Raw genomic sequence first — 26,781 nt, forward strand, 5'->3', positions numbered from 1 at the left:
TCCCAACAGGAATGTGCATTAAAATGTGCTGCCACAAAAGTAACTGTTATGGCTACTATAAAGCAACAATCATTTTTTAAAATTCTCAGACACGTGGATTAATACAATTTGTTGGGGAAGTATCAACGCGGCTTTTGTAAAGGAAAATCTCGCCTCACTAATCTATTAGAATTCTTTGAGGGGGTCAACAAACAGGTGGACAAGGGTGATCCAGTGGATACAGTGTACTTGGGCTTTCAGAAAGCCTTTGAGAAGGTCCCTCACCAAAGGCTCTTAACCCATGACCACTTAATTTGCTTAAGAGTGAAGGTCCTCTCATGGATGAGTAACTGGATAAAAGACAGGAAACAAAGGATAGGAATAAAAGGTCAGTTTTCAGCATGGACAGAGGTAAATAGTGGAGTCCCCGAGGAACCTGTGCTGTTCAACATATTCATAAGTGATCTGGAAAATGTTTGCAGATGATAGAAAATTACTCAAGATAGTTAAGTCCAAAGCAGACTGTGAAGAATTACCAAAGGATCTCACAGAACTGGGTGACTGGGCATGGAAATCCATGGAAAGCCCACACCTTGAATGCTGCATGCAGTTCTAGTCGCTCCATCTCAAAACATATATTAGAAATGGAAAAAGAAACAGAGAAGGGCAACAAACATGATTAAAGGTATGGAACAGTTTTCATATGAGGAGAGATTAAAAAGACTAGGACTGTTCAACTTGGAAAAAGACAACTAAGAGGGATATCACAGAGGTCTAGAAGATTATGAATAGTGTGGAGAAAGTGAATAAGGAAGTGTTATTTACCCCTTTACATAAGAACTAGGGGTCACCCAATGAAATTAATAGGCAGCAGGTTTAAATCAAACAAAAAGAAGTACTTTTTCACACAACACACAGTCAGCCTGTGGAACTTGTTGCCAAGGGATGTTGTGAAGGCCAAGACTACAACCGTGTTCAAAAAAGAACTAGAGAAGTTCATGGAGGACAAGTGCATCAATGGCTCTTAGCCAAGATGGTCAAGGATGCAACCCCGTGCTTTGGATGTCCCTAAGCCTCTGACTACCAGATGCCGGATTGGACAACAGGGGATGGATCACTTGATAATTGCCATGTTTTTTTCATTCCCTTTGAAGCCTCTGGCATTGGCCATTGTTGGAAGACAAGATAGTGGGCTAGATGGACCATTGATCTGACCTAGTATACCCACTCTTATGTAAAATCCAATAGTTACTGTATCATTGATAACAGAAGCGTTTTGTGATCTAAAATTTCGTCTCTCTGATCTTAACTAAATTTAACCCCCACTCTCAAACCATGTGTGTCTTGTGGCCAAGTACTTGCATAAAGTAAATGCGGATGCTCAGGATGGTTAGAGATGAAGGATCAAAAGCATTTTGTCTGGGCAATTTCTCCTTCATTCTTTGCACTTGGAAAATTCTCAGGTGCAGTTTTCAAAGCAGCTAGTTAAAAAAAAAAACAACTTAAATTTTATAGGAAGTAACGTGCAAGAAACAATATGAACCTTCCATTTAAAAAAAAAATGGTTACATTTTGATTCTGAAGAAGGACTTGACATAATGCAAATTGGAAACATGAAACGTGCAAAAAAATAAATATGGACAGTAGCGTGTTGCAACCATACAGGAAATGGGAGAACTTCTGGCTGACCCTGGCACTTTGGAGTCACGTCCAGGACATCTCATAGAATAAGAACTCTCAAGGCACTGAACACTGAAGACATTTGTTGACCAATTCCCCACTGCCACTTGCATCATATAAATTTCATAATCTCCCTTCGAAGGCAAAAGCTTGAATTAATAAAATGGATCTTACACCATGTCATGAAGCATCTGGGAGTGGATTATTTCCAGAGCTGAAGGCTCTCCAACAGGACATCCTACCTTCAGATCTAGACATTGTCAGCAAAGGTGTCCTAGGCTGATTGAGTTGCTACAGCGGCCAAAGAGAGGCCATCTCAACTACTCAGGACCTAAATACGTAACAGTTTATAGATCAGAGTCAACACCCTGAATTGCACCCAGAAGCAAAGAGAATTGGTGTCATTTGCGAAATGCTTGTAGAAACCATTCTACACTGGAGACCCAATTCTGTAATGCTTATTCACGTGGAGTAGCACTTAACATAAGCACTTAATTTCATTGGGACTATTGCATGATGTTGTTCAGCAAGAGAAATGAGAGTTGAAACGAGGCCCTAGATAACAAGCATTTCTGATTTTCAGTCAATGTAGCTATAACAGGAGTTTTACTATACACAATCTTTTAACCAAAGATAGAAAATATGAGAACCGGTAACAGATCAGACTTTGAGACATATACACAAACAGTGTATTAAGTTTATAAATTAAAGTATTTCAGCTCCTGTAGAAGTTTCCTAAACTCCAATTTCACTTAACTTATCCTTTTAAACTATTAAAAAAAGATGTATTCTACAATCTGCAGCCCTACTATTCAGATCAAGACTCCAGTCCTAGAATCTTTTACATTTTAGTATCAGTACCATGTCCAGTCTATAGATTAGGAACAATTGCCTTAATCAAAATAGAAGAACTCTAAAATCTTTGGCCATCTCTGCTGGGTGTTCACTTGCCTTTTTTTTTTTTTTTTTTTTTTTAGGTCTGCAGGAACCGTTTGGCTCTTTGCAGTCCTTCCTTCAGGAACTGGAGGTAGGTTGCAGTGGAAGGATCTTCAAAATTGGTTGAGAAGCTAAAGATGCTGCTCTCGACTTCTTCAGGCTTCATAGAAGTAATATCCAGGAAATAGTTGGCATTGATATGGTGAATCTGGGAAGGGAAAGGAAAGGGTGTATTGGCAGGACAGAGTTTAATAAGCACAGGTACAAGGACACTGCATCATCCAGTGAATTAGCCTATGGCCAACTACTAGGTAGTTTGCCCTTCACCTTAAGTCCCAGGTTCTCCAAGTTCTTTGTTAATGAATGAAGCCTCCAAACCCCTACAGGAGGGAAGGCAAGGACGGCTCCCATTTTACAGATGGGGAATGGACTAAGAGATTGATGGCCTACTTTTCAAGAGCACTGAGTACCTGCAGCTCCCATCAACCATGCTGGGTGCTGGGGCTGCTTGGTACTTCTGAAAATATCAAGCCCTAGGTAATTTGGACAAGATCACACAGGAATCCTATGGCAGAGCCAGGAAAAAACCTAGATACTAGTTAACTTCAGGGAGTAGACATGAGAAGCGTGGGAGACTTAGGGCATGTCTTCACTACCCGCCAGATCGGCGGGTAGCAATCGATCTATTGGGGATCGACTTATCGTGTCTAGAGAAGACGCGATAAAATCGATCCCCGATGGCTCTGCCGTCGACTCTGGAAATCCACCGTGGCAAGAGGCGGAAGCGGAGTCGACGGCGGCACAGCAGCGGTCGACTTGCCGCCGTCCTCATAGCCAGGTAAGTGGACCTAAAATACGTAGCTGAAGTTGCGTATCTTAGGTCGACCCCCCCCCAGTAGTGTAGACCTAGCCTTATTATTATTATATGCACCTCTATATGGTTACTACCACGTGTCTGCTACCTGGCTTCAAAGGGTTAACTTAGTCCTGGAGAGCTACTGCAGACAGCGGGTGTGGACATCTCAATTGCCAATATTTAGCCAAACCAATACAAGTGTTAAGAGCTGCTGTTTAAGTCCAAAGGGGACACAATGGACACAAAGTCTATTGACTTGCTAATGATTCTGATCCGCTGTGACAAACCCAAAGGATGGACAGGAAGGGACAAAGCTGTTGAAATCCGCTGTTAAAAGAGAGGTTCTCTCACAGACCAGGGCCAGAAAACCAGACAAGGCGGGAGAAGAACGTGGAGCAGAAGAATCCAGTGCGCTCTCAAAGATGGGAACTACAACCCAAGGAGTCTTCGGAGGGGTGAGGAAACAGAGAGCGGGATCTGCATGCCGTTTTAGTTATTTCTCCATCGCTCTGTATATTGCTTGTGTTAGTGGAGTGTGATTCATTTAGATCCCTTTGCAAATGGTGTGTTACTTGCCTTAACAGTCTCAAAGCCCCTGAATGGTGAAACAGAAACCCAACGGGAGCATGCAACGAGAGCGGCATTAGTTTCAGGGCCTAGGCAGATGGGCTGCAGCGTCCTATATCTCAGGCAGGGTGCCGGATAAAGGATCTGCACCCTGAGAGTGCGCTAGAGGCCCAGAGATAATGTCTAGATTGCAGAGGCCCAGCCTCAAGGCATGTGGGATCCAGAGGGTGGGGTCCTGCACAGCCAAGACTGCAGCAGCAGGTATTTTAGAAGTTAGCAGACAAGAGCAGTTCGAGAGGGAGGGGTGGCCACAGGACTGGGAGCTAGGAACTCAAGAGCCCTGATGCTGGCTCGGAGATCAGCTCCTCGTGACAGAGAACAAACCTTTATGCCTCGGTTTCCCCATCTGTAAAATGGTACTATTGACCATCTCTCATTTGGCTCTACCAAGAGCATGCTGGGTGCTTCGCAGGCAGCTGGCAAGTGTAATTGTTGGGCTCGGTGAGGCTCAGTTAACGTTTGCTAAGTTCACGGACAATAAGAAGCGCTTCGTGAACGCTCAGCCGCTAGCGAAACATCTTGGTCATTTAGTAACTACAAGTGGTTCCGATGGCTCATGTCAGCAGAGGCTTATTTTACCCCCCACCCCTTAGTCACCCCAATAAGTACATGTAGATTTTAGTGCCTAACACATGCCAGGTGGTTTTCAAGCCTTTCCCCTCTTATTAAAGGGGGAGGAAGAGAGGACAGAGTGGGGTACAGATGGAAAGGCCAAAACCCAGCCCACCCAACGTGACCAATGTACCACTGTTCCATTGGGAAGGCAGATCATCATCTCCACGGGGAAGTTATATTTCTCTAGATGCAGGTCAGCCAGTCTGCTGTAGAATTCATTCTGCCTCTTAGTCTGTAAAAAAATAAAATAAAAATAAAAAAAGGACCCCCAGGAGCGTTTGTATCAAGGCTAATGGACTGGAGGAAAAATAAATGCAATATGCACATGGGAAGACCAGAGGGAGCATAGGGCGGGGAGCAGCAAATGCAAGACCGAACAGCTGTTCAATATGGTAACATAAAAAAGGGATCTTGTTTTATTTGCCCGACTGCTTCTTTCAGTCAGGACACCCCACTAGAATGTACCTCGTCACCGTATAGTCAGTTTCACCCCTGCCAGTGCCCGCTCGCCAGAGGTCTGGATCACTGTGACTGACTGACATCTGGACTCGTAGCATGAGATGAGACGGACATTAACGAGCTAGGAAACAGGCACCCTTAATGATCTACTAAGGGTCTGCTACAAGCCAGCAGAAGCCAGAGCACTTAGGTTGGTGCACACGTCACAGCTCTCCGTGGTGGGGGGTGCACGGAGATATGGCCACAGTAATTACACAGGGCAGGGCCGGCTACAGATGAAGCTCCCTGTTTAGTGATTAACACTGGCACTGCAATTGTTTAAAGGGAGACTCCCACACTCTTTCCTTAGTTTCCCTCCATCTGTGCATTGCTTTTATTCTACAGACACAGCTTGAGAATCGGCACAAGCTTCCCCCACGCTGCTCCCTGCCAGAGCACCCCAGTCAACCCGTAGGGACCCCCAGGAGGAGGTCAGGCTTCAGCCAGTCCAATCACAGGAGCTAATTAGTGTCCACGTTGCACAACCACTTGTCCTGGGAAGCAGACAAAGACTCAGACTTCCAATGCAATGGCCTCTCCTAACCTGGACTGAGAGCGATGAAAGGCTCCGCAGACCATCCGGTCACCCGTCAGCTATTTATCCCACCATTCCTGGCTACTGCATAAATCCTTAGGTGACGCTATTTGCATTTATCTGCAGAGTTGCCCACAACAGTGCAATACCCTCCCGCGGCCCAGGGGAGCGGTCACAATACTGCCCACGCAACACTGGCTAAGTACATGGGAGCCCCTCAATCTTTATGACACCCCTCTGGGATAGGGAGGGGTATTAGTTCCATTTTACTGATGCTGAGTGAGGCACAGAGGCCGAGTGACTTGCGGGAGCCTGCAGAGGAGCAGGGAATTGAACCCAGAGATCTCTAGCACCTTTGCCATCAGACCATCGTTCTGTAAATTCTTCAGTCCCCAGGACTGTCAAGCTGGTCCCTTTTACCAGCACTACACGCATGGAAGCCAGATGCTACAGAGATGCTTACCTGTAGCTCTTCTAATTCCTTCACCAGTGACCAACTACTGATGAAGCTCTCGTTCAGCAGAGCAAGGATGGGCGAACTTTCCAGGACGGTCTCCCGGAGAGTTCGCCCCGAACCTGGCACAGAACGAGAGAAAGAGAGATTGGTTTGCCAAGTCGCCTGACACGCACTGGGTATGTCTTCACTACCCGCCGGATCGGTGGGCAGCGATCGATCCAGCAGGGATCGATTTATCCCGTCTAGTCTAGACACGATAAATCAACCCCCGAGCACTCTCCCGTCGACTCCTGTACTCCAGCACCGCGAGAGGTGCAGGCAGAGTCTGCAGCAGTCCTCCTGGGAAGCAGAGGGGGAGCAGCAGCAGTCGACTCACCGCGGTTAGGTAAGTCGATCTAAGTACATCGACTTCAGCTACATTATTCACGTAGATTACGTTCACAATAGGTCGACACCTCCCTACCCCCCAGTGTAGTGGTAACTTGGGGTGCTAATGCTTTGCCAATTGAGGGCTACCATGGCAGCTTGAATGGGACGCCCCCGACAGGGTCCGAAGAGTTTCATTTCTCCCTGAGCAAGGAAAGGAGGGTTTAGTTACACCCATCACAGGCTGTTTTATGTAATTTACTGTTTTAAGTTTGCACTGCAAGTGAGCCCCTATGCAATGGCTGCTCCAAGAGTAAATTAACCATTGCAGCCTTTAACGCAGACGTGCAGCCTGCAGAAACTAGAGGTCCAGGCATGCAGAGCAGGCTATTTGGATCAGAATGGCTCATTGCACTCTGGGAGGTACAGGGCTCGATTCTCCCTGGCCTTGCAGCTTGGGCTCTCAATTACACCCGTGCAGAGTGGGTGCCAGACAAGGAGAACCTGGATGCACAGATGCGAGAGGATACAAGGTGCCAGGCAGGGGGAGAATCGTGCCGTATTCTCCAGAGGCTGCAGCTGCCTGATTAGGTTGATGTGGGGCAGGGGCGGGGGGAGAGAGGTGTCACGGGAGAGGAGGGAAACATGCTGTAGCACTGTGGGCTACCCCAGTATAAATCTATTAGAAGTAAAGATTGAGACCTAGCTCCAATCTTTCATCTCGGGGAAGGTTATCTGAATTTGGGGGTTGGGTTTGGGCCCATTATAGGTTGCAGCTGCAGGGTTCTGATCTGCCCTTTCCCAGAATTCAGGGCAGCGATTCTAGTCCAAACCCATCTACTCCAGGGGCTTTGCTACCAATGCAGTGTAACAGGAGACGCCTGCAGCTGGTTTCCCCACTGATCCCAACGGCCTCGCGGAAGCCTGGCCGAAGCGTTTCTTTGCCCTCCCTTCCCAGCTGGCAGGGGAAGGTGGCTTGGCCACTCTTGCAGGGTCCCCTACAGGTCTGCAGCAGCTCACCTCAGCAGGACTGGTCGTCCAAGGCGCCCCACAGCAGGATGGAGTGCACCAGTTTGTTCTCAGCTTTCGCTCTGTCAAAAGCCTGCGTAAAGGGAAGGTACGAAACCTGCAAGCAGAGAGCCAGTTGGAGAAGCCGATGCCAAAGCAGCCCATGGGGCGAGGCAGGGTTTAGAGATGCTGTGCCTGCCACACCACATCAGGCACACATACAAGTAAAGACACAGCTACTAAATCCTAGCAGTGGTACTCTCAGCTCTCCTTCTGGCCTTAACATTAAGCCTCTGTGCTCCCCTGCCTCCCACTGGATTATACTGTCCCTTTAATCTGCAATGGAGCTGTTCCAAATCACAAGCGATTGGGAGCCAGGACTCGTGGGTTCTGTTCCCAGCTCTGCCCCTGACTTGCTGAAGGTCTCTCCATGACTCTCACGTGTATGAAAGGAGATCTCTCTTCCCTCCTGTGCCAGGAGGGCAGAATGTGGTTTAATTCATTATTTTTAAAGTACTATGAGATCCCCAGATGAAAGTGACGATGGAAAGGCAAGTACTGGGAAGGTTAACTGGCACTGTTACCTAGGATACCTGAGTCTTCAGGGAATTTTTAACCATCTTGTACTTTCTTCTCATAAACCCTGTTCAATGGTTTCGCCTAGGGACCGATTTCCAGCCTGCCTCTACGGATGCATCAGCGAAGCGCGTGGGCTGATATTTGTCTGCATTTACACACCCAGAGCAGGTGTTGGCACACAGCTGTGCACTCTACGCACCCAAACTTGTCCAGGAATATTTGTTAGAAACGATATTATGGTCAGAAAAGCTGTCAATAACTAGCCACGGAGACGCTCCGCAGAAAGATGGCTCCAATCATTCACACACACTGAACTTTAACAACATCTTGGAAAGCTTATGGAAACATTTGCACCAAAGGACATCTTTTCCCATGGCTGCTCTTACGTTTCCCTCAGCCAAGGACTCAGGGTCAGGGAGCAGCGATCTGCTCTAGCTGCCACTGGAGCATGAAGTCATTTTGGTCACCCTGTGTTATAGATTCACTTTTCACTGCAAGACACTGAGCCATAAGTGTTTTGTGTATTTCCTGCTGATAAGGAAAATTCAGTCCCTAAGATAGTTTTGCGGCTTTCGGCTGGTGCAAAAAGAAAACCACCATTATTCGCTTCTCTCAAAATAGCACCAGTGGCTACTGTTATGAGGAGGGAGCCAACACTGAGTGCAAGCCTGGAACATGCGAGATCAGGACTCTACCGGCCTCCACCAATGGTTTCCTGAATAGCCCTAGGCTTCTCTGTGACCATTCCCCACCCTGGATCCCAGCTGCAACTGAAATGTTGTGAGGCTGGATTCATTCAAGTCCAATGGCAAAGCACCTGGATGGCCGGTGCTACAGGTGTAGAATATTAATACGTCTATAGTCACTTCTTATTTCTAAATCAAACCAGCAGAGGGCCTCACCCCATAGCCCTGGTAGTTCTCCCAGATGATTGGAGCATCTCAGTGGAGTGCCCCCTCCAAACAAAATGCTGAAGCAGCAATGGAGCGGGCTATTTTCTTACCTTCTTAAATGGATACATGGCAACTTCCAGTTTCTGGGCTGCCTCTTCCCAACTTATTTCACGCTGCCAGTTTATCTCTTCAAACACAAACTGAATTGGCTCCCCCACAGGGTCTCGGCTATCCATCACGTTGCCATTTTCGTCATGAATCACGGAAGGGATGGACGGCCCTGAAGATTCTAATTCCATCTACACGACAAGGTCAGAGAGTTTAGTCCGTAGGAAGTTACATTTGTAGCTCCCACCCCCAAAGTGCAGGCCCATGCCCAGAACAAAGATGTAAGCACAAGTGTCTGAGTCATTTTAATGAAAACTGGATAGATTGTCCGTTTGATTTGTATTCACTGTAGCCCCATTTAGTCTGTTCTGTATGTGCATGCGTGGGACGGTTTTCTGGAACTCCCCGTTCCCCCTCCAGTGACGGCTTTGTGCCGGTCTGGATGGAAAATACACCAGACTAACGCAGCTACCCCTCTGATATCAGACACATGTTCACCTTGTTAAGCTGCAGCTAAGTTTTTATGTGGAGATTTTCCACACTGGGGCACCTGACATCCAAATATTCCCTAGGATCCGTCACGTTTCCAGGAACAGCTTGGTGCTTCACCCTGGCAGCTCTAAGGCAGTCGGATGTTCGGGATCCTTGGGAAGCAGTTTTCCATGCCCGCAGCTTGCCACAAGAGGGTGCAATAGGGGCAGGTGTCAGGAGGCTTCACTGCTGAAGTGTTACAGGCAAGGCCAGGGTTATATTTCTTGGGACTATGGGTGTCTGTCACAACATGGCTATTTTTAATTATTTAGGGGGGAAAAAAAGATTTAGTCTCAGGGAAAAAACAGCATTGCCAACCCCAGGCATCCAAAAACCATGAATCAGCCCCCCACATCCCCAGTTATTAGATTTAAAAAAAATTAATTTTAAGCCAAATTAAAAAAAAAACCCACAAAATCTATTTGCTCTCTGGGTTTTGACATCTGATGGTTTAGGCTTCCAAGTTGTTCCTCTGCAGCCATGTGGGTCATAAGAGAACTTTAATTTTTAAGCCAAGATTCCTGTGTAATCACATGACTCCAGGAGCTCGGGCTTCAAGAAAAAACACTAAATTGTGAGCGTCATGATAAAAATAATGAGTTAGGAACACTGGGTGGCATTTCCGCATAGTGCCCCACATATACACTGGAAACACCAGGATCACATCCAAGCTTACAAGAAGTCACATGAAAAACAACAGTGATAGAGGTAACACTGCCGGGGTGGAGCACGAGGAATTCCAACTAAGATGCTGCACACACATAAAGGAGAGAAAGTTAGTACACACCTGAGGTAGGTAACCTATATCCACTTCCATGTTGCTGCTTTCGCTCGCCCCATACAGCCATTCCATGTCAACGTTGAGAGACCTAACAGGAGAATCCAGCACGTTCAGGAACAGCCGTTCTTAGAATTGTGCAGACGAAAGAGCTTTGCACTTGATAACTCAACTAAATTTGAGCCATTTCTCCCTAAACATCCAACATCCCTAGGCCGGATTCAGGACTAAAGACCAGGTGCTGCAAGGGACACTGCGCAGCTCTGCTGAAGTCAGTGGGGTTCTGTATAGGTCCAGCACTCTTGGAGCCCACTGAAGGATCAGGGCCTAAGTGCTTGCCCAATATGACGAAAGGAGAGTCAGAGTCATGCATGAACTCTGTGTTTAGACACTTTGGGGCGGGGGGAAGGGGGGAATGTTTGTATCCCCTCTTCCTCCCAAACCCTGAGAATTTGGGAATTCCATTCCTGTAGAACAGTTTTTTCTGCAAGCAAAGAGCTCCCATAATGAACATGCTGCCAGAACCATTAGTATCAAGTCCCCAGGGTAATGCTCTATATAGAATTTCGATTCGAGCCACCGTGGTCCGAGAAAAATGTACGCTTTTATCTCCTGAAATGCTTCCAGCCACTTGCTAGAGAGAAATAATGAGAGAGTGTAAATCTATACACACACAATACATTAGCCTTTGAAATATGAAGTGAAGAATATTTCAAAGTGAGTCACACTACGCCATTCTCCAGTGCACCAAGACACACGTGGAGATCACCAGGGTTTTTCTCCCCCTCCCCTGATGTTCCAAGGATTACAGCATGTTCAACAAATCAGATCCTTGGATACGCTAAGTGTGTTCTCAGTGGCACTACTAAAAACGTGTTGCCACCGCGATAACGGGTTCTCTCCGTTTCAGTGATGACGACAGTGGAGCTTGTTTCACTTTTCTTTACAAGGGACTTATTGCAAAATGTGAACCGCCCGGAGGTGTGTAATATAACCCAGGCATTGCATGATTCTTCTGGGGCTTTCGATGGCCCTGCTGCATGTGCAATAGTCAGAAAGGCAGCCTCACCTCTAATTGCAAACTAAGCCATCGCTGGAACTCTTTCAAGGGTAGCTAGTCAGGCATTCCTCGGGAATATGGGTTGGCAATAGCACAAGCAACGAAGGGGAGAATATGCATTTAGTAACTTTCATCCAAAGTTTTCCGAGCACTTTACAAACGCTCATTAAGTCTCATGCCCAGGTTGGAGAAATTCCTTATTTTTACAGGCACAGAAGTTCAAGGAACTTGGCAAAAAAAACCCACAAAGTCACTTCAAGTCTGTGACAGAGCCAGGAACAGAGTCGAGCTCTCTTGGGTCCCAATCCCAAGAGATCAAGAGTGAAATCTGACTACAGAACATTAACCACATAGTAATTTATGTACTGTGTGGAGGGGAGAGACTGTTACCTAGGGTTACCATTCGTCCGGATTCTCCCGGCTTTTTTGAGTTAAAAATAGCGTCTGGGGGGAATTTGTAAATGTCCGGACTTCCCCCCCATGCAGAGCGCGCGCGGCTGACAGGGCAGCCGGATGGATCCTGCCACTCGCACGGGGCTCTGGCAGCCAGACCCCCTCCTTTGCTTCTCCCTCCTCTCCCCTGCTCCCCCCACCCCCGCTGCCCAGCACGCCGCTCCACAGCACTCTGTTCTGAGCGGCATGGTAAGGGGGCCAGGGGGTCGGAGAAGGGGCAGGGAGGTTCTGGAGGAGGCAGTCAAGAGACAGGGAGCAGGGTTGGATGGGTCGGGAGTTCGGGGAGGGGTCTGTCTGGGGGTGTGGATAAGGTTTTGGGCAGTCAGGGTACAGGTAGGGTCCTGGGGGGGAATTAGGGTGGGTGGGGGGGTCTCAGGAGGGGACAGTTAGGGGACAAGGAACAGGGAGGCTTAGATAGGGGGTGGGATCCTAGGGGCGGGATCCTAGGGGGCAGTTAGTGGCAGGGGTCCCAGGAGGGGGCAGTCAGGGGACAAGGAGCTGGGGGGGTTGGGGGTTCTGAGGGGGGCAGTCATGGGGTGGGAAGGAGTGGATGGGGCAGGGAGGGGCTAGAGTGGGGCTCCCCACAGTGTCCTCTTTTTTTTGATTATGGAAATATGGTAACCCTACTGTTACCTGGTAATCAGAGCATGGGATAATGACCTAGGACTCCTGGGTTCCAATTGGTACCTGAACACAGATTTCTGGGAGAGTTTAGGGGAGTCATTTAACTTCCCTGTGCTTTGATTTCCCCATATGCAGGATGGGGATAGTGATACCTGGCTCAAAGAGATGCAAATCTTGGTTAAAACAGTCAATGCATTTTGATATCATCAGACAGGAGATGTCACTGTATGTGCAAGGAACATCCTCTAGATCTGCAACACACAGAATCGCACAGCCCCTCGAGCTTCACTCATGTTCTGGTTTCCAATTAATCTCAGGACTTTGCTCAGCGTGTACTGAAAAGAGATGTCCATACCTCTCGTTAGGGACAAAGAGCTTGAACTGTCGAACATGGGAGGAATCTTTGGAGAGGACGATGTGGCCTGTGAACTGGCCAGGGGAAAACCAGAAAGGGAAATCTGGAGGTTCATTCAGCTGGAACTCGGCATGGATCCTGAAACAGGAAGATCATCATCAGCCTTGGTGCCCTAACCAAGACCAAGAACCAGGGAGGAGAGAGAATGGGTCATACATGCCAGATGCTTTTCATGTGCTTCTGGAGGCACTCAAATCAAGGGTGCCGGAACCTTTGTAGAAGTTGGAGGGGAGGGGCAATACCGCCCCCAGCCCCCCTCCCCCCAAACTACACCCATGTTAAAAAGGGGGAGGGTATGGCCCTCTGGCCCTCCTGGTTCCGGTGCCATTGACTCAGATACTGTGGTGATAACAGCATTTAACTTCCTTGTGCTTTCATTTCCCCATATGATAACGGCCATACGAGAACCTGAACAGAACAGACTAGACAAGAACTGTCTGCAAGATGAACCAGAGCAGTGTGAGGAGTCACTCTTCTAGGGACCGTTGGCTTTAGAGAACTGTTCCATCCGTTGACTAAAACGGTTAGATCCTCCCCTTTCAATTCTGTACATCACCAAATAGAGGATATTTGCTTAGCCCTGGAACTGGGGACTTACTTACAGGGCAATAGCGTCTCTCACCCAGTCAGTTCAGACAAAAACAGGAGCGTTGGCTCCATGGATGGAGCCGTAAGGGAAGTAACACATTCGAAGCCGCTTCCTGGAGGACACACCCTTCTCCTCTGCAAGCTGCTTAGCAGCTCTCAGTCAGTTACATATGTTGTTAGGGAGCATAGTCACAGTTAAGTAACATGCTCACATGCTACTCCTGGTTTATGTTCCCTGGAGGATGGGGAAATCACGGGGCTGCTGCCAGCTGGACTTGTCCATATTTGCCCCCTTCCATTCCCCAGATCTCATGCTGTCTTATCAAACCCCAGGGGCTCCTGTCTGCCTGGGCCAGTGTCATGACCCCTTTGCTTGACAACCCCTTTCGTAGGTTTCTTCCACCCCCAAAACAGATTGAACATAATTAACAGACTAATTGTGAAAGTCCCAACCTCCACATTATAGTAGTTGCTTTGATTCTATTTTGAAGGGGTGGGATTAGGTCTTTAAAAAGATGCAGATCTAATTAAAACAACACCAATCCCCACCTTTAACACCCTGCACCTCCCAGTCCCATTTGGGAAGTTCTTACCTGAATGCTACCACATAGTAGAATTCACTGATTGCCTGGATGCAGGCCACAGCTCCTTGAGGGGCAAAGCGAGTTTTTACAAATGGACGAGGGTGGAACATGCTCAAGAGTTTGTGGATCACAATCTATGGAAAGAATTGGAGAGGTAGCAAAAATAATAAGAGCAATGGCCTTTAATGCAGACCTCAGTTCAGCTACACTTCTGAATCTACTCCCCTACAAGGCCAGGAAGATAAAACAATTAACGTGACTTGGATCTGGCTAACAACTCCCATCTTCCATTTTTTGGACTCCCTTCTATAATTTATAGTTTTCCACCACCTTGCAAATGTGTCCTCTGTCTGGAAGTGTACGAACCATTGTCTTCCATATACCCAATATTTCCAGAGCAGGGCAGCTGAATACTGCAAACGGATCGGATTACCTGTTGGACATTATACTGAACAATATTTGTTCAAGACTTTGATGTAGTTTGCAATTTGAAGGGATCACCTATACCACCCACTGGAGTGTACTAAATATGGAAGTATTAAAGCCTAACCAAACACCCATGAGGACAGAGCATTTACAGACTGATTTTATAGACCATATACAAGAATCACTTCACTGACCACTGTGGGGTGGACCATGAGGTCACTGTTTGACAAAGCACATTATACACAATTATTTTAGACGGGGAGTGGAGAAATCTTACGCAAGTCAGACTAAATGAGGATTTTTGTTATTTAAATTGATTAGTACACCTCTACCCCGATATAACATGACCTGATATAACACAAATTCAAATATAACACGGTAAAGCAATGCTCCGGGGGGGGGGGCGGGGCTGCACACTCCGGTGGATCAAAGCAAGTTCGATATAACGCGGTTTCACCTATAACGCGGTAGGATTTTTTGGCTCCCGAGGACAATGTTATATTGGGGTAGAGGTGTAGTTGGTCTGGCTGTTGTGGATACCCCATACTATTGTTATAAATGCCCTGGATCTTCTGAGACCACAAACAAAATTCTTGGTTTGACCTCTCATCTGAAAGATGGCTCCCTTAACACTGCACTGGGACATCGATTTACAGAGAAGTGACAAACTACAGCCTCATCTACACTAGGGAATTTTTGTACAGAGAGTTGGTAAGGCCCAGTCTACACTATATATTACATCCTACCCAGGCCAACGTTGGAACGCATGTGGAAACTAGCCTCCTCCATTCCTCTCTGTCATTTGCTGCTGCTTCCTTCTCCTCTGTGGTGCTGGCTAACCCCCCCTGTGTAGATATATACTGTGTCCCCAGTCAAAATAAGCTACACTGACAAAAGCACTCTTGCTTGTATAATTTGTGTCTACACTAGGCCTTTTACTGGTAAAGAAATGTCATAAAAGCCCTGCGCCCCTAACAACCACCATACTAGCAAAAGTTTCTAGTGTAGACCTGGCCTGAGACTCAACTCCACTAATATCGGCTATAGGGGACCCTAGTATAGAAACAAATGCAACTGATATGGTGCTGGAAACAACTGCTGAAGCTAGAGAACTGTCTACTCTAGGGTTCTCTCCAAGAGCTGCTGAACCGCCTCAACAAGGCTTTACCGATTCACCACCACCACTCCCTGTAGCATGCACATTTTCTTTGGAGGTCTCCCATCCAAGCACCGACGTGACCTTGCTTAGTTTGTGAGATATGAGGAGATGATAGCCCAAGGTGATATCGGCTACAAGCTGCTCATTAAGATGTGAAAATTGCAAAATTAACACTATGGAAGTATCTGCTAGAAGCAATATCCTCCCACCCGAGAGAGATCATGGTTCATATTAAGTGGTGCTCTTACTTCTTTGCCCTTGGGAGCCGGAGGGTAAAACCGGTTGTTGGAAAGGTAGCCAGTGAAGATGTTTAATTCGCTTGGGATTATCCACCAGGGATCGCCGAGTTCTCGCTTATTCTTTGGGGGAAGAAAGGCTTTGAACTGCCTGGCAAACATCATGCTCATAGGGGCTGCTGGGGTTGTCCAATTCCGTAGGCCAGACAGAGCAATATGAGAAATCTACAAAGAGAAACATGTCAGAACCAGCCAATGAGATGTAATAACATTTGAAGAGTTTTGTTCTATAGGAGGCAGATGGATACGAACCGTTGCACAGAGGTCAGATTTTGGGGTAAGAGTAAGTGGTACTCCTTTTAAACTTCACCCACAGTCCCAAGCACCATCTAAAATCCCCCAATAGCTAGAAGTTTCTGCTAAAAATGACCAGCAGTGAAATAAATTGATAATGCAAGTAGTCAGATACCATGGCAACAAATGCCATGGAAATGGTTACATATAAAGTGAGCACCGTTACACTCCAGAGTTAACACCCCATTGAGAAATGGGGGTAGTTTATGCTTCTCAAAGCTATTGTTTCACAAATTCGAGTAGACAACACTGCACCAGTTCACATACAGAAGATTTTCTTCATGTTCATAAGAGCTGGAAGCATAAACATTTTTTTTTTTTAAATACATGTAAGTGCTGCATAAACTGATGATGCCACCACAAAAATGCCAAAATAATGCACCAATGCACACTGGCTCAGTCTGATCGCTGCTCACAGAAGGAAAACCGACAAAATAAGAACTATACGTTCACTCCTATGGGAGTAGTTACAGCCTCTACTACATTGCATGGGTTTTCTAGTCATATACATGGTGTATGATACTTACTCCTAGGAAACCATCTTTGCTCTTTGTCATTGTTTCCATGAGCAGAGGCTGGAATTTAGCAACAATTGATAGCGTCTCCCCACTGGGATCCGGTGTCTCTTCCTCTTCAAATTCGAAGACAGGAGTCACACCTAAACAGAACAATAACACCAAGGGAAATTATTATATGTTTATAATAGTATAATGAGCAGGTACTTGGAACCTCACAGCTGTCACTATGTTACAGCTTTTAGCAACAAAACTCAGACCCACCTGCTTCAAGGGCACAAGTCCCTGCTACTTAAGTTAAAGGAGACTCTCCCCTTAATTGATAGCAGTATAAAGTTTATGACACATGGTTGAGAAGTTCTTGATGAATCCAGCAGGGGGCAGATACACACTCTAGATGCTTATTACATTATGAGAAAGTATTCCTGGTATTTCGGTTGCAGTTCAATCCTTCCTGCATGCTACGTTGACATCACAGGGTTTCATGCCTTTTGGCATAGCTGAGAAACTTTTGCTACGTGTTGATACTGTATGACAGAGACTTCTGAAGCCAGAGGAAAATATGAATGGAATAGCTCTGGTCTAGCCAGTGCTGTGCTATATCCGTTGTATTCATCCATTCCAAATCCCCTTTAAGCCCCGCACAAAGTAACTTATGTACTTTACTAGTCCTACAATGGGAGCTTCAGTCTTATAAAAAGTGCACTTTGTGAAAGTGATGTCTGGTGCTTAAGCCTTTCCAAAAACACTTAAAGCTTTGCAGCCTCTCGCTGTGTAAATCAGCCCTACACCAGCACAAAAAAAAAGATAATTAGCCATTGTGCACATGCAGTGCTGAGATCTTCAGCTTTCCTTTCCTTTATTGCACAACTGACCTTGCAAGGTTAATACCTACCTGTTAATTTCTCTGCTATTGGCTTGAACTCCTCAGGGCTAATGTACAGATCATTGTTAGAATCCAGAGAGGAGAAGAGAAAAAGCCCCTCGTTCCCCAGAGACTTCAAGGCCATCTCCTGGTTTGGGAAGAAGAAAGGCAGGTAGGTCTTAATCGGAGCTGTTTTACTAGTTAATCTAGGCCCCATCAGCTCTTGAGTTATTACGCATCCTTTACAACTGCAAACAAAGCCATCAAATAAAAAGAGTAATGCATGTTGGCAAGACCCTGCACTATCAACAATAGCGATGGGTCCAGGAAAAAGTTTCCATTCATGTATTAAAACTAAATCTGGATGAACAACAAATAATTGACAACAAATCGCTTGTTCTGTTTTGTCTTCTCTCTGAGTGAGTCTTTGTCCAAGAAATTTGTCAACTTCAGCAGCCAGTAATTCTGGGCCTGCAAGAATGTTGCCAACTGCCGATATTAGCAGAAGGCTCTGTGCTGCTAGTGAGCATTCACTACAGGGCAATTTTATAGCGTCCTGACAAGGGGACTTAGGTAACTAGCCAACGTGGTGTGAATGAAGACAGTCAAATATAGGCCTTGGCTACACTGGTGCTGTACAGCGCTGCAACTTGCTGTGCTCAGGGGTGTGAAAACGCCGCCCCCCCGAGCGCAGCGCTGTAAAGCACCAGTGTAATCAGCACCTGCAGTGCTGCACGCTATTCCCCTCGGAGAGGTGGAGTACTTGCAGCGCTGTGAATCCCCAAGTGTAGCCAAGGCCATAGACTATTCAAACTTCACCAATGATTACTTGAGGATTTGCTCTAAAGATTCACTTTTCCCAAGGAGGAAGAGCGCTAACTGGGCCCTCCCATGTTTAAAGGAATGAACACGGCCAAATCAACATTATTTACATTCCGATCAATATCCACCGACATTGCTTGCCACAGAGACCAGCTCTAGCTAGAACCACATTCACATCCTAGATCACAAACAAGTTGGGATTAGACAAGAACTTCCAGCTCTCTGCTCCTGGTGGGGAGTGTTGCCTCGTGATTCTACCACTGATCCAGGAGTCAGGACTCACGTGGTCGACTCCTACTCTGCCATCAATGCTATTTAACCCTGGGGAGTGGGCAATCACAGCCACTCTGGGCCTCAGTTTCCCCCCATCAGACATTAACCCTTTCAGATCTCACAGGGGGCAGCCCACATGGCTTCATTCACTACAGATGCTACAGAAACGCAGTTGTCGCTTGGAACAGACCCAGACAGTTCCACTCTGCAGCACGCACAGCCGAGGGAAGAGACAATACACAGATGGAAGGAGAGAGCTGCTCTACTGCGAGAGAGGGAAATGAGACAGAGTGAACGAAAGGAGGGGTGGGCAGTCAGACAAGGCATATTCCTCAGGGAAGACAACTTCCCGTCCGCCCCATCCCCCCAGTGCAAAGCCTATAGGAGCAAGAGACTATTCCTCATTCTGCTGCTTAGCTGTGTGTGTTCTCCGATGCCTGCAGCACCATTAACATCCCCAAAGCTCCTGAACGAGTCTAGGTACCATCTGTTGCCTGCCAGCCTGAAACACCATTTAATGCAGCCTGGAAGGCTCAGGTCCTGTCAGTTACAGTAAGAGAAGCACTTGGAGCCTTATAGGGCAGTTCCTTATAGGGCCAAGAAGGCAAAGAAAAAACAAAGGCAAGCAGAGAAGCTCTTGGAACATGTACTGCGGAGGGGCGGGAGGAAGGTCCGTTTGAAGCAAGGTGAGAACCCAATACCTGGAAAAGAGAGCGGGCAACACCTATGCTATGGAAGGAAGGGAAATGAGAGAGCGAATTATTTCCAAAAAAAGAACAGGAGGACTTGTGGCACCTTAGAGACTAACACATTTATTTGAGCATAAGCTTTCGTGGGCTTATGCTCAAATAAATGTGTTAGTCTCTAAGGTGCCACAAGTCCCCCTGTTCTTTTTGTGGATACAGACTAACGCGGCTGCTACTCCGAAACCTATTTATTTCCAGCACCGGATCAATCCCCTAAGACACCCCAAGCTCCTTTGGACAGGGACCATTCCTCTACTGTGTGTGTGTGAAATGCCCTGCACCTACCTATGGCTCTACACGCACATGTTTACCAAGGATATCGTTATTCTAGCCTTACTGGAATGGGAATTGCCCAGGTGCTGAGGTCACTCCCCTCATCCAAAGGCATAGGCTTTATAATGCCCATTCCACTGCTTTACAATTTTCTTCTGCATCCCCCTCAAGAGCCAGTCTGGCAGGGAGCACCTGACAAAGGAACAGGAAGCAGAACAGTTTAGAAAAGTAAACAGCATCATACAGGGACTTCCCTCCACAGATCACACCATCCTGAGCACATGCAGAGCTCTAGAGATGGTCACAGAGGGTCATTTCTTTGTCTTTTCCCCAGTTGTCTGCAATCATCTGTCTGATGGCCCCTCTCCAGTCTCTGGTCCTTTTTTTATTTTTTCCCCAGTTTAGCAGGTCAAGAATTCCATGATCTGAACCCCGAGAGATTCCATTCAGAGAGCGACAGCTGACAAGCCTTTCAGTGTAAGGTTAGACTCTGGCTTCCAACATTACAGTGAGCAGACAGCACAGACCTGGGAAACCTCTCTCTGTGGCCTCCAGTGCCCCCTCAAACAGGAAAGGCACCAGTTACATCCCATGCATATGGATGAAATGCTGTCCCAGACAGCATCAAGGACAGCAGCTGTGATGTAGAGAACTCAATATAGATGTTTGATGTTATGCTCACTGGTGCTGCAAGATTCCAGAATGAATTACTCTCGAGAGAGAGAGAGATAAGAGCCAATTTGCATGTCCGATCAGTATCTCAGACATCTTTCACATGGGACAAGCAGTGGGACATTTCTGGGCAGCAGGGTTTTTTCCTAGAAAATTAAGTACTAATTCCTAGAACTGTAAACATGCATCCTCACTCCTGGCCAATTCTGTCCGGTACGTGTGCCATCAGGACTCGAACCCGTCAAACCTCAGCTCCAACAATCACTTTGGCACGTTGCACTCCATATGATTTTATGAAAAATATGCTAATGAGTGTGAATATAATGTAACTGGAATATTCTTCACGCCAAAGGTCTCTTGTAAGGTATAATTACAAAGCTTATAATCTACTGAGTGTGTTCATCCTATTTGTATGAATGTATCATTCTTGTATCTGAAACTAGGAATATAAAATACAACTCTGAGGTCCTATTGTACTTATGCAAAGTGTGGGCCATTATTGGTGGTTTAGAATCTTGATGGCTCCCATCAACTAGAATAATTGACTGTAGATGGCTCTGTTTACTTGCAAGTCTTTCTGCGAGTTAGGCCGGGAAGAATGAAGGCTTGGGGTCTCACAGGACATGTGACCGTGTCACTTGGTACTGGAATCCATCTTAAACCTGGTGCTTTTCCATTTAGGAGGGGTGGGGACCCAAAGAGACAAAAGATTACCACCTTGTGCCAAAGGTATGTGAGGGGGTGGAACAGAAAAAAGGGGGCTGCAGTCATGAGAAATCCCCTAGCTACCCACATGAGCTGGAACAAGGACTGTACAGGGGGAAAGAATTGGGCCCAGACGAGAAAGGAGTCTAGTCTGTGAAAGAAGCTTATTGGAACATCTCTGAGGGTGAGGTTTCATCTGTAATCAGTTTCTTACTGTATTAGGCTTAGACTTGCGTGTTTTTGTTTTATTTTGCTTGGCAATTTACTTTGTTCTGTCTGTTATTACTTGGAACCACTTAAATCCTACTTTTTTATATTTAATAAAATCACTTTTGCTTATTAATTAACCCAGAGTAAGAAATTAATACCTGGGGGAGCAAACAGCTGTGCATCTTTCTCTATCAGTGTTATAGAGGGTGGACAATTTAGGAGTTTACCCTGTATAAGCTTTATACAGAGTAAAAAGGATTTATTTGGGGTTTGGATCCCATTGGGAACTGGGTATCTGGGTGCTAGAGACAGGGGCACCTTCTAAGCTGTTTTCAGTTAAGTCTGCAGCTTTTGGGGGACGTGGTTCAGACCTGGGTCTGTGTTACAGCAGGCTAGCGTGTCTGGCTCAACAAGACAGGGTACTGAAGTCCCAAGCTGGCAGGGAAAACGGGCTCAGAGGTAATCTCAGCCCATCAGGTGGCAGTCCCAAGGGGGTCTCTGTGACCCAACCCATCACACACTCCCCTCTGCGAGGTGACAAACTAGCTGCTCATCTAGTACAGCTAGTAAATGAGATTGATAGGCACTTTTCCAGGCAATACTCCAACAGTACATCAGTTCCACACACAGCCTTGTTCCATCAGAGCTCTTGATTTATATATACCCAGCATGGACACTTCAGCTCAGTGTTGTTCATCACCAGTTCCTCAAAATGGTCCGACTGAAAGGGAAACCCCGGAGCTTCTGCCCTATAGGAGATAATGATCCAGAACATGGAAGTGAGGCTTCCTGTACAGCACACATCAGTCCTGAATTCTGAGAGATGGTGAAGAAGGACAAATAGAAAGAGAAATTGGATTCGTGCCTTTTTGCTTTTTTATAGCACACATGTTAAAGCAAGCCAAAAAAGGCACCCAAGATTTATTTTGTTTAACCTTGGAAATATCAGGAATAATAAAAGTTTTGCCTGCCCCGGCAGCAAAAACAGGGAAAAGAGCAGGAACTTTCTCAGCCCTCAAATGTAATAGTGGAAGGGAGGGGAGTCTTCAAAGATTTATTCCCCCAAGTGTTTGTTAGACCTTTGAATTAGACAGGTGCTCACAAAGGAAATGGACAAAAAGTTTTTAAAAGTCTGAATAGAAAAACACTCAGCTGTTCAGATTTCAATGTTTTCTCCTACAGTTCCCCATCCAACCTGTTTGCCTGTCATCCACTGAATCCTTTGCAAGAGCAGAGTAGACGAGACCTGATATTTCTTGTGTAAAACAGTCAGAAAAGAGTTTTATCAACTAGAATGTTTTTATAAAATGGGCTTGTACCCTTTTTGCTTCTTTGTGGTACATAACAGAGGCCAAAAAGGATTTTTTAAAGTTTCCTGTTGGGTGTTTTATCATTGAAATATCAGGAATTTGCAGTCTGGTCTTTGCTGGAGATCTTCCTATATGTACATCTGAGGCTTTCCTACCTTAAATGAGAATTCAGGGAGAGTAGAATCTTTAACAAAGACGACCTTGCTCCAGGGTTCATGTTAGTCATTTGAGTTACATAGTTATTAAAACAAAAATGGTGTCATCAGTCTGATAAAAAACACTATTTCTTTCTCTGTTGCACAACTTGCACTCTTGCAATGTCATTTCACAAGTTCAACAATAACCATACAGCCTCAGGGCAGACAAGACCTGAATTTCTAGTGTTAAAAAAAAAAGTTTAAAAGACATTCAGATCTTCTTTATACAGAACAAAACAGCAAGAGGGCCCAAAAGCTCATTTTTCCTTTATAGGTCACTTTAAAGTTGGGTTAAAATCTTTTGAGCTAACAGGAGCCAAGGTCAGGCATAAAGTAAACATGTGCCTTTGCTTCTCTTGCAGTGGTTTTCAGCATGAAGGCCCATAATTAAGAAGGGAACTGTGTCCTTATACAGTCTGCAGGGTTCCCAACTCCTGCAGCGGGAGGAGAATCCTGAACTCAGGGTCTGATAAGCACAATAGCAACTGATTTCAACGATGAGGTTTTAAACTAGAAATACACACAGGTATATACGTACATCTACACATATACATCCTGTTGCTAATTTATGAGCTTCGGGCCTGTTTCAACCAACATACATGGTTAGCTCTACTCATGTAAGCAGTCCCACCACTTCAGTGGATCAGTGGATTAGTTCATAATTTATTCTGCATTTTACAGAGCCAGACATATTCCCTCCCCCAAAGAGTTTACTACCATGAGGCCCCATCATGTTACAAGCTAGCTGGGTACTTGAGGTTGCCTGCCTGGGTCAGTTTGTGAGATCAGGGTCCAAGATGCTAAGCACTATCTGTCATCTTCAGCTACAATGCCACTTACATCACGCTTTACAAACTTTATCTAAATTCTAAATCAATCCTTGACCACGCACCCCAGTGAGGTAAGCACAGTAAATTATCCCCATTTTACAGATGGGGAAACTAAGATACAGAGAACTAAAGGGGCAATGTCCGAGATGGGATTATAACGAATATGTTCCTGACTGCCAGCCTACACTCAGTCCACCCTGCCACCAGAACCATCACTGGCCATTACATCTTCACCTTGTTAACCTTGCAAACAAGCACCTTTGTGCTTTCTCCAATCCTGACCCTCATGCTTGGCAGCAGTTCTCAGTAAACAATGGCAAAACTAACTCATTATACTTCAAATCTCTCCTCGAAACTTTCTTCTGCCGTGAAACCTACAAAAACTTGACCACGATTAGGCTACTGGTATGATGAAGACCACAGCCTGTCATGCTGACCAATATGGTCTCACTGTTTCCTTGTACTTCTGCACTTGTTTCACGTCTTAGACTTAGGCCTGGTCTGCACTTAAAACTTAGATCGCCATGAAAAATCCACGCCCCTGAGCACCATAGCTTTGTCAACCTAATGTCTGGTGCAGATGCAACTAAGTCGACAGAAGCCTATTTCCATCGGCCAAACTACCATCGCTCGGGGAGGTGAAGTCAGTACAGCGATGGAAAATCCCCTTCTCTCCCTATAGTTTGTGCCTACACTATGGGCTTACAGCACCCAAGCTGCGGTAAGCATTGGTACAGCAATGCTACGGTAGCACCCACACTGCACACATGGCCTTAGATGGTAAGGTTTGGGGGGCACGCACTATCTTTTTGTTGTGTGTTTGTACAGCACCTAGCAACACAAAGTCCTGGTGCAACACTGGGGCTCCCAAGCACTACAAGAATACATATAAATAACAAGATATAGGATGTTTGTCCAGTATTATTGACAACCCACTGCCAAGTGCTTCTATTTCTCTCCTCAACACAAATCCCAGTTCGCTGCTGAAGTAGGTGCCCCCGTGTGAACCTGTGTTGGTTTTATTTCATAAGGTTTCCCCCCCACACCCCTTACGGATAAGCTAGGTTGGGATTTGGGGCACTGAGAAGATCTGGATTGGGAAATGTCCTGGCTGGGGAAAGAGGGGGTCACTTTACAGTTCAGAGAGAAGTGGAATTTCACAGTAAACAACAAGATAGTGCAGGTCCCCTCAGGAAAAGGGGCTAGGATCTGACCACGGTACTTTGATAAATAAAAATACATGTTTAGATGTACAATGCGGAAACAAGCCAGCAAAGGACAAGAAGGAAGGAGAAGAAAAAATCCTAGGAGTGTCCAGGTTGGCAGGTCTCCTGCCTGCAGCCAGAGCCCCATAGCAGCACCTCCCCAGAGCTCTCTTCCGCCCCCAGCCTTCCCCATGCCCCAAAGCCCCCCACATCCCTGCAAATCAGAGCCCCCCAGCAAAACCCAAAGTCTCCCCTAAGCCACCAGCACAATCACTCAGCATCGCCCCAGCCCCCCAGCCCTTCCCCTAAAGCCCCCAGCCCCCTCTAGCCCCCCAGCCCTTCCCCCGAAGCGTCCGGTCCACCCCTAACCGGCCCCTACAACCCCAGCCCCCCAACCCTTCCTCCAAAGCCCCCCCCCAACCCGACCCCTACAGCCCCTCCCCTTCGCACCCCTAAAGCCCCCATCCCCCTCTAGCCCCCCAGCCTTCCCCTAAAGCCCCCATCCCCCTCTAGCCCCCCAGCCCTTCCCCTACAGCCCCTCCCCCGGAGCCCCCCAGCACTACCTCCCGCGCCCCCAATCTCGCCGCCCCCGCTCCGGTACCTGCCGCCGGGCCGCCTCGGCGTCCCGATAGTATTTCACCGCGGCCAGGGCGGCCAGCAGGGCCAGGGCCAGCCCCAGCCGGGGCAGCCGCGGCGAGGGGGCTCCCGGCTGCGGCCCCCCGGCCATCCCCGCTCCTCGGCTGGGCCGCGCTCAGCGCCTCCGCCCGGCTCCCTGCGCCGCCATCAGCGCGGGGCCGCCCGCCGCGTCCGGCCGGCCTGGGGGAGGCGTTAAAGGGGCAGCGCCCGGTACCGGCCCGGGGCTCCGGGGCGGGGGCTTTCAGGGGGAATTTTCACCCAGTCCCGCTGGGGAGACCCGCGTCCGAGCCCGGCTGCAGCGATCGCCCGCCCGGGCGGTAGTGCTGGGGGGCTGTGGGGCAGGGTCCCGGGGGGCGGAGGGGCTATAGGGGAAGGGGGGGTTGAGGGGACTGGGAGGTTAGAGGCTTTAGGGGAGGGGCTGGGGGGCTAGAGGGGGCTTTAGGGGAAGGGTTGGGGGGCTAGAGGGGGCTGGGGGGCTAGAGGGGAAGGGTGGGGGGCTTCAGGGGAAGGGTTGGGCACTGGGGTGCACAGAGACCAGGCCAAAGGCAACAGCTAAATGGGGAAGGGGAGCGAAGCAAGTCCCTGGAAGATCCCCTTGTTTTGGGTACTTGATGCAAACTAGCCAGAGAATAACCCAACACAGGGCAGCTATAGCTTCTCCATAGCGCCACCCTGTATCCAGGGTCCAGCCATGGTCCCTCTAGCCTTCCCCTCTCCCCAGCTAGTCTCCTTGCTGCTGCTACAACCCCTTGGGCCTTCTTCCCTCTGTGACTGTTTCCCCCCTAGGGTTGCCAGTTTTGGTTGGAGGTATTCTTGGAAGTTTCATCACATGACACAACCCTTAATTAAAGATTAATCTTTAATGCCTGGAGACTCCAGGACAATCCTGGCAACCCTGAGGGGGCTGTTTCTGGGATATGACTATTAACCCCAAGGAAGACAAATCCAAGACACACAGGTTTTGTAAGCAAACATACACACACAAAACAGTGCAAAAAGGTGGAAAGAGATTGGATTTGTAGAACTCTTTCCATTTTAATATGCTGAGGTATTACCTGCACAGCTAAAATAGGAGTTTGGGTTTTTTACGTTTGTTAAATTTCAATAGCAAATACTTACACAGCAGCAATTTACAAATTTAAACCACCATAGGTGCCTTATTCAAAAGAAATAAACA

At 47.2% G+C, this 26,781-nt stretch overlaps 1 protein-coding gene across 1 annotated transcript; it reads right to left on the bottom strand.

The window, feature by feature from the left end:
- Nucleotides 1–556: 556 nt before the first annotated feature.
- Nucleotides 557–25,821, bottom strand: SELENON (selenoprotein N). The gene is made up of 12 exons (XM_054011826.1): nt 25,570–25,821; nt 17,756–17,873; nt 16,873–17,003; nt 16,004–16,216; nt 14,180–14,304; nt 12,939–13,076; nt 10,456–10,537; nt 9,140–9,328; nt 7,570–7,675; nt 6,190–6,302; nt 4,824–4,925; nt 557–2,803 (listed from the first exon to the last, which is right to left on the bottom strand). Exons 1-12 carry the CDS (start codon nt 25,693–25,695, stop codon nt 2,633–2,635), a joined length of 1,614 nt encoding a protein of 537 aa, XP_053867801.1. The 5' UTR covers nt 25,696–25,821; the 3' UTR covers nt 557–2,632.
- Between the last annotated feature and the right edge of the window lie 960 nt (nt 25,822–26,781).

The sequence above is a fragment of the Malaclemys terrapin genome, chromosome 22 (assembly GCF_027887155.1).
Source record: "Malaclemys terrapin pileata isolate rMalTer1 chromosome 22, rMalTer1.hap1, whole genome shotgun sequence".
NCBI lineage: Eukaryota > Metazoa > Chordata > Testudines > Emydidae > Malaclemys > Malaclemys terrapin.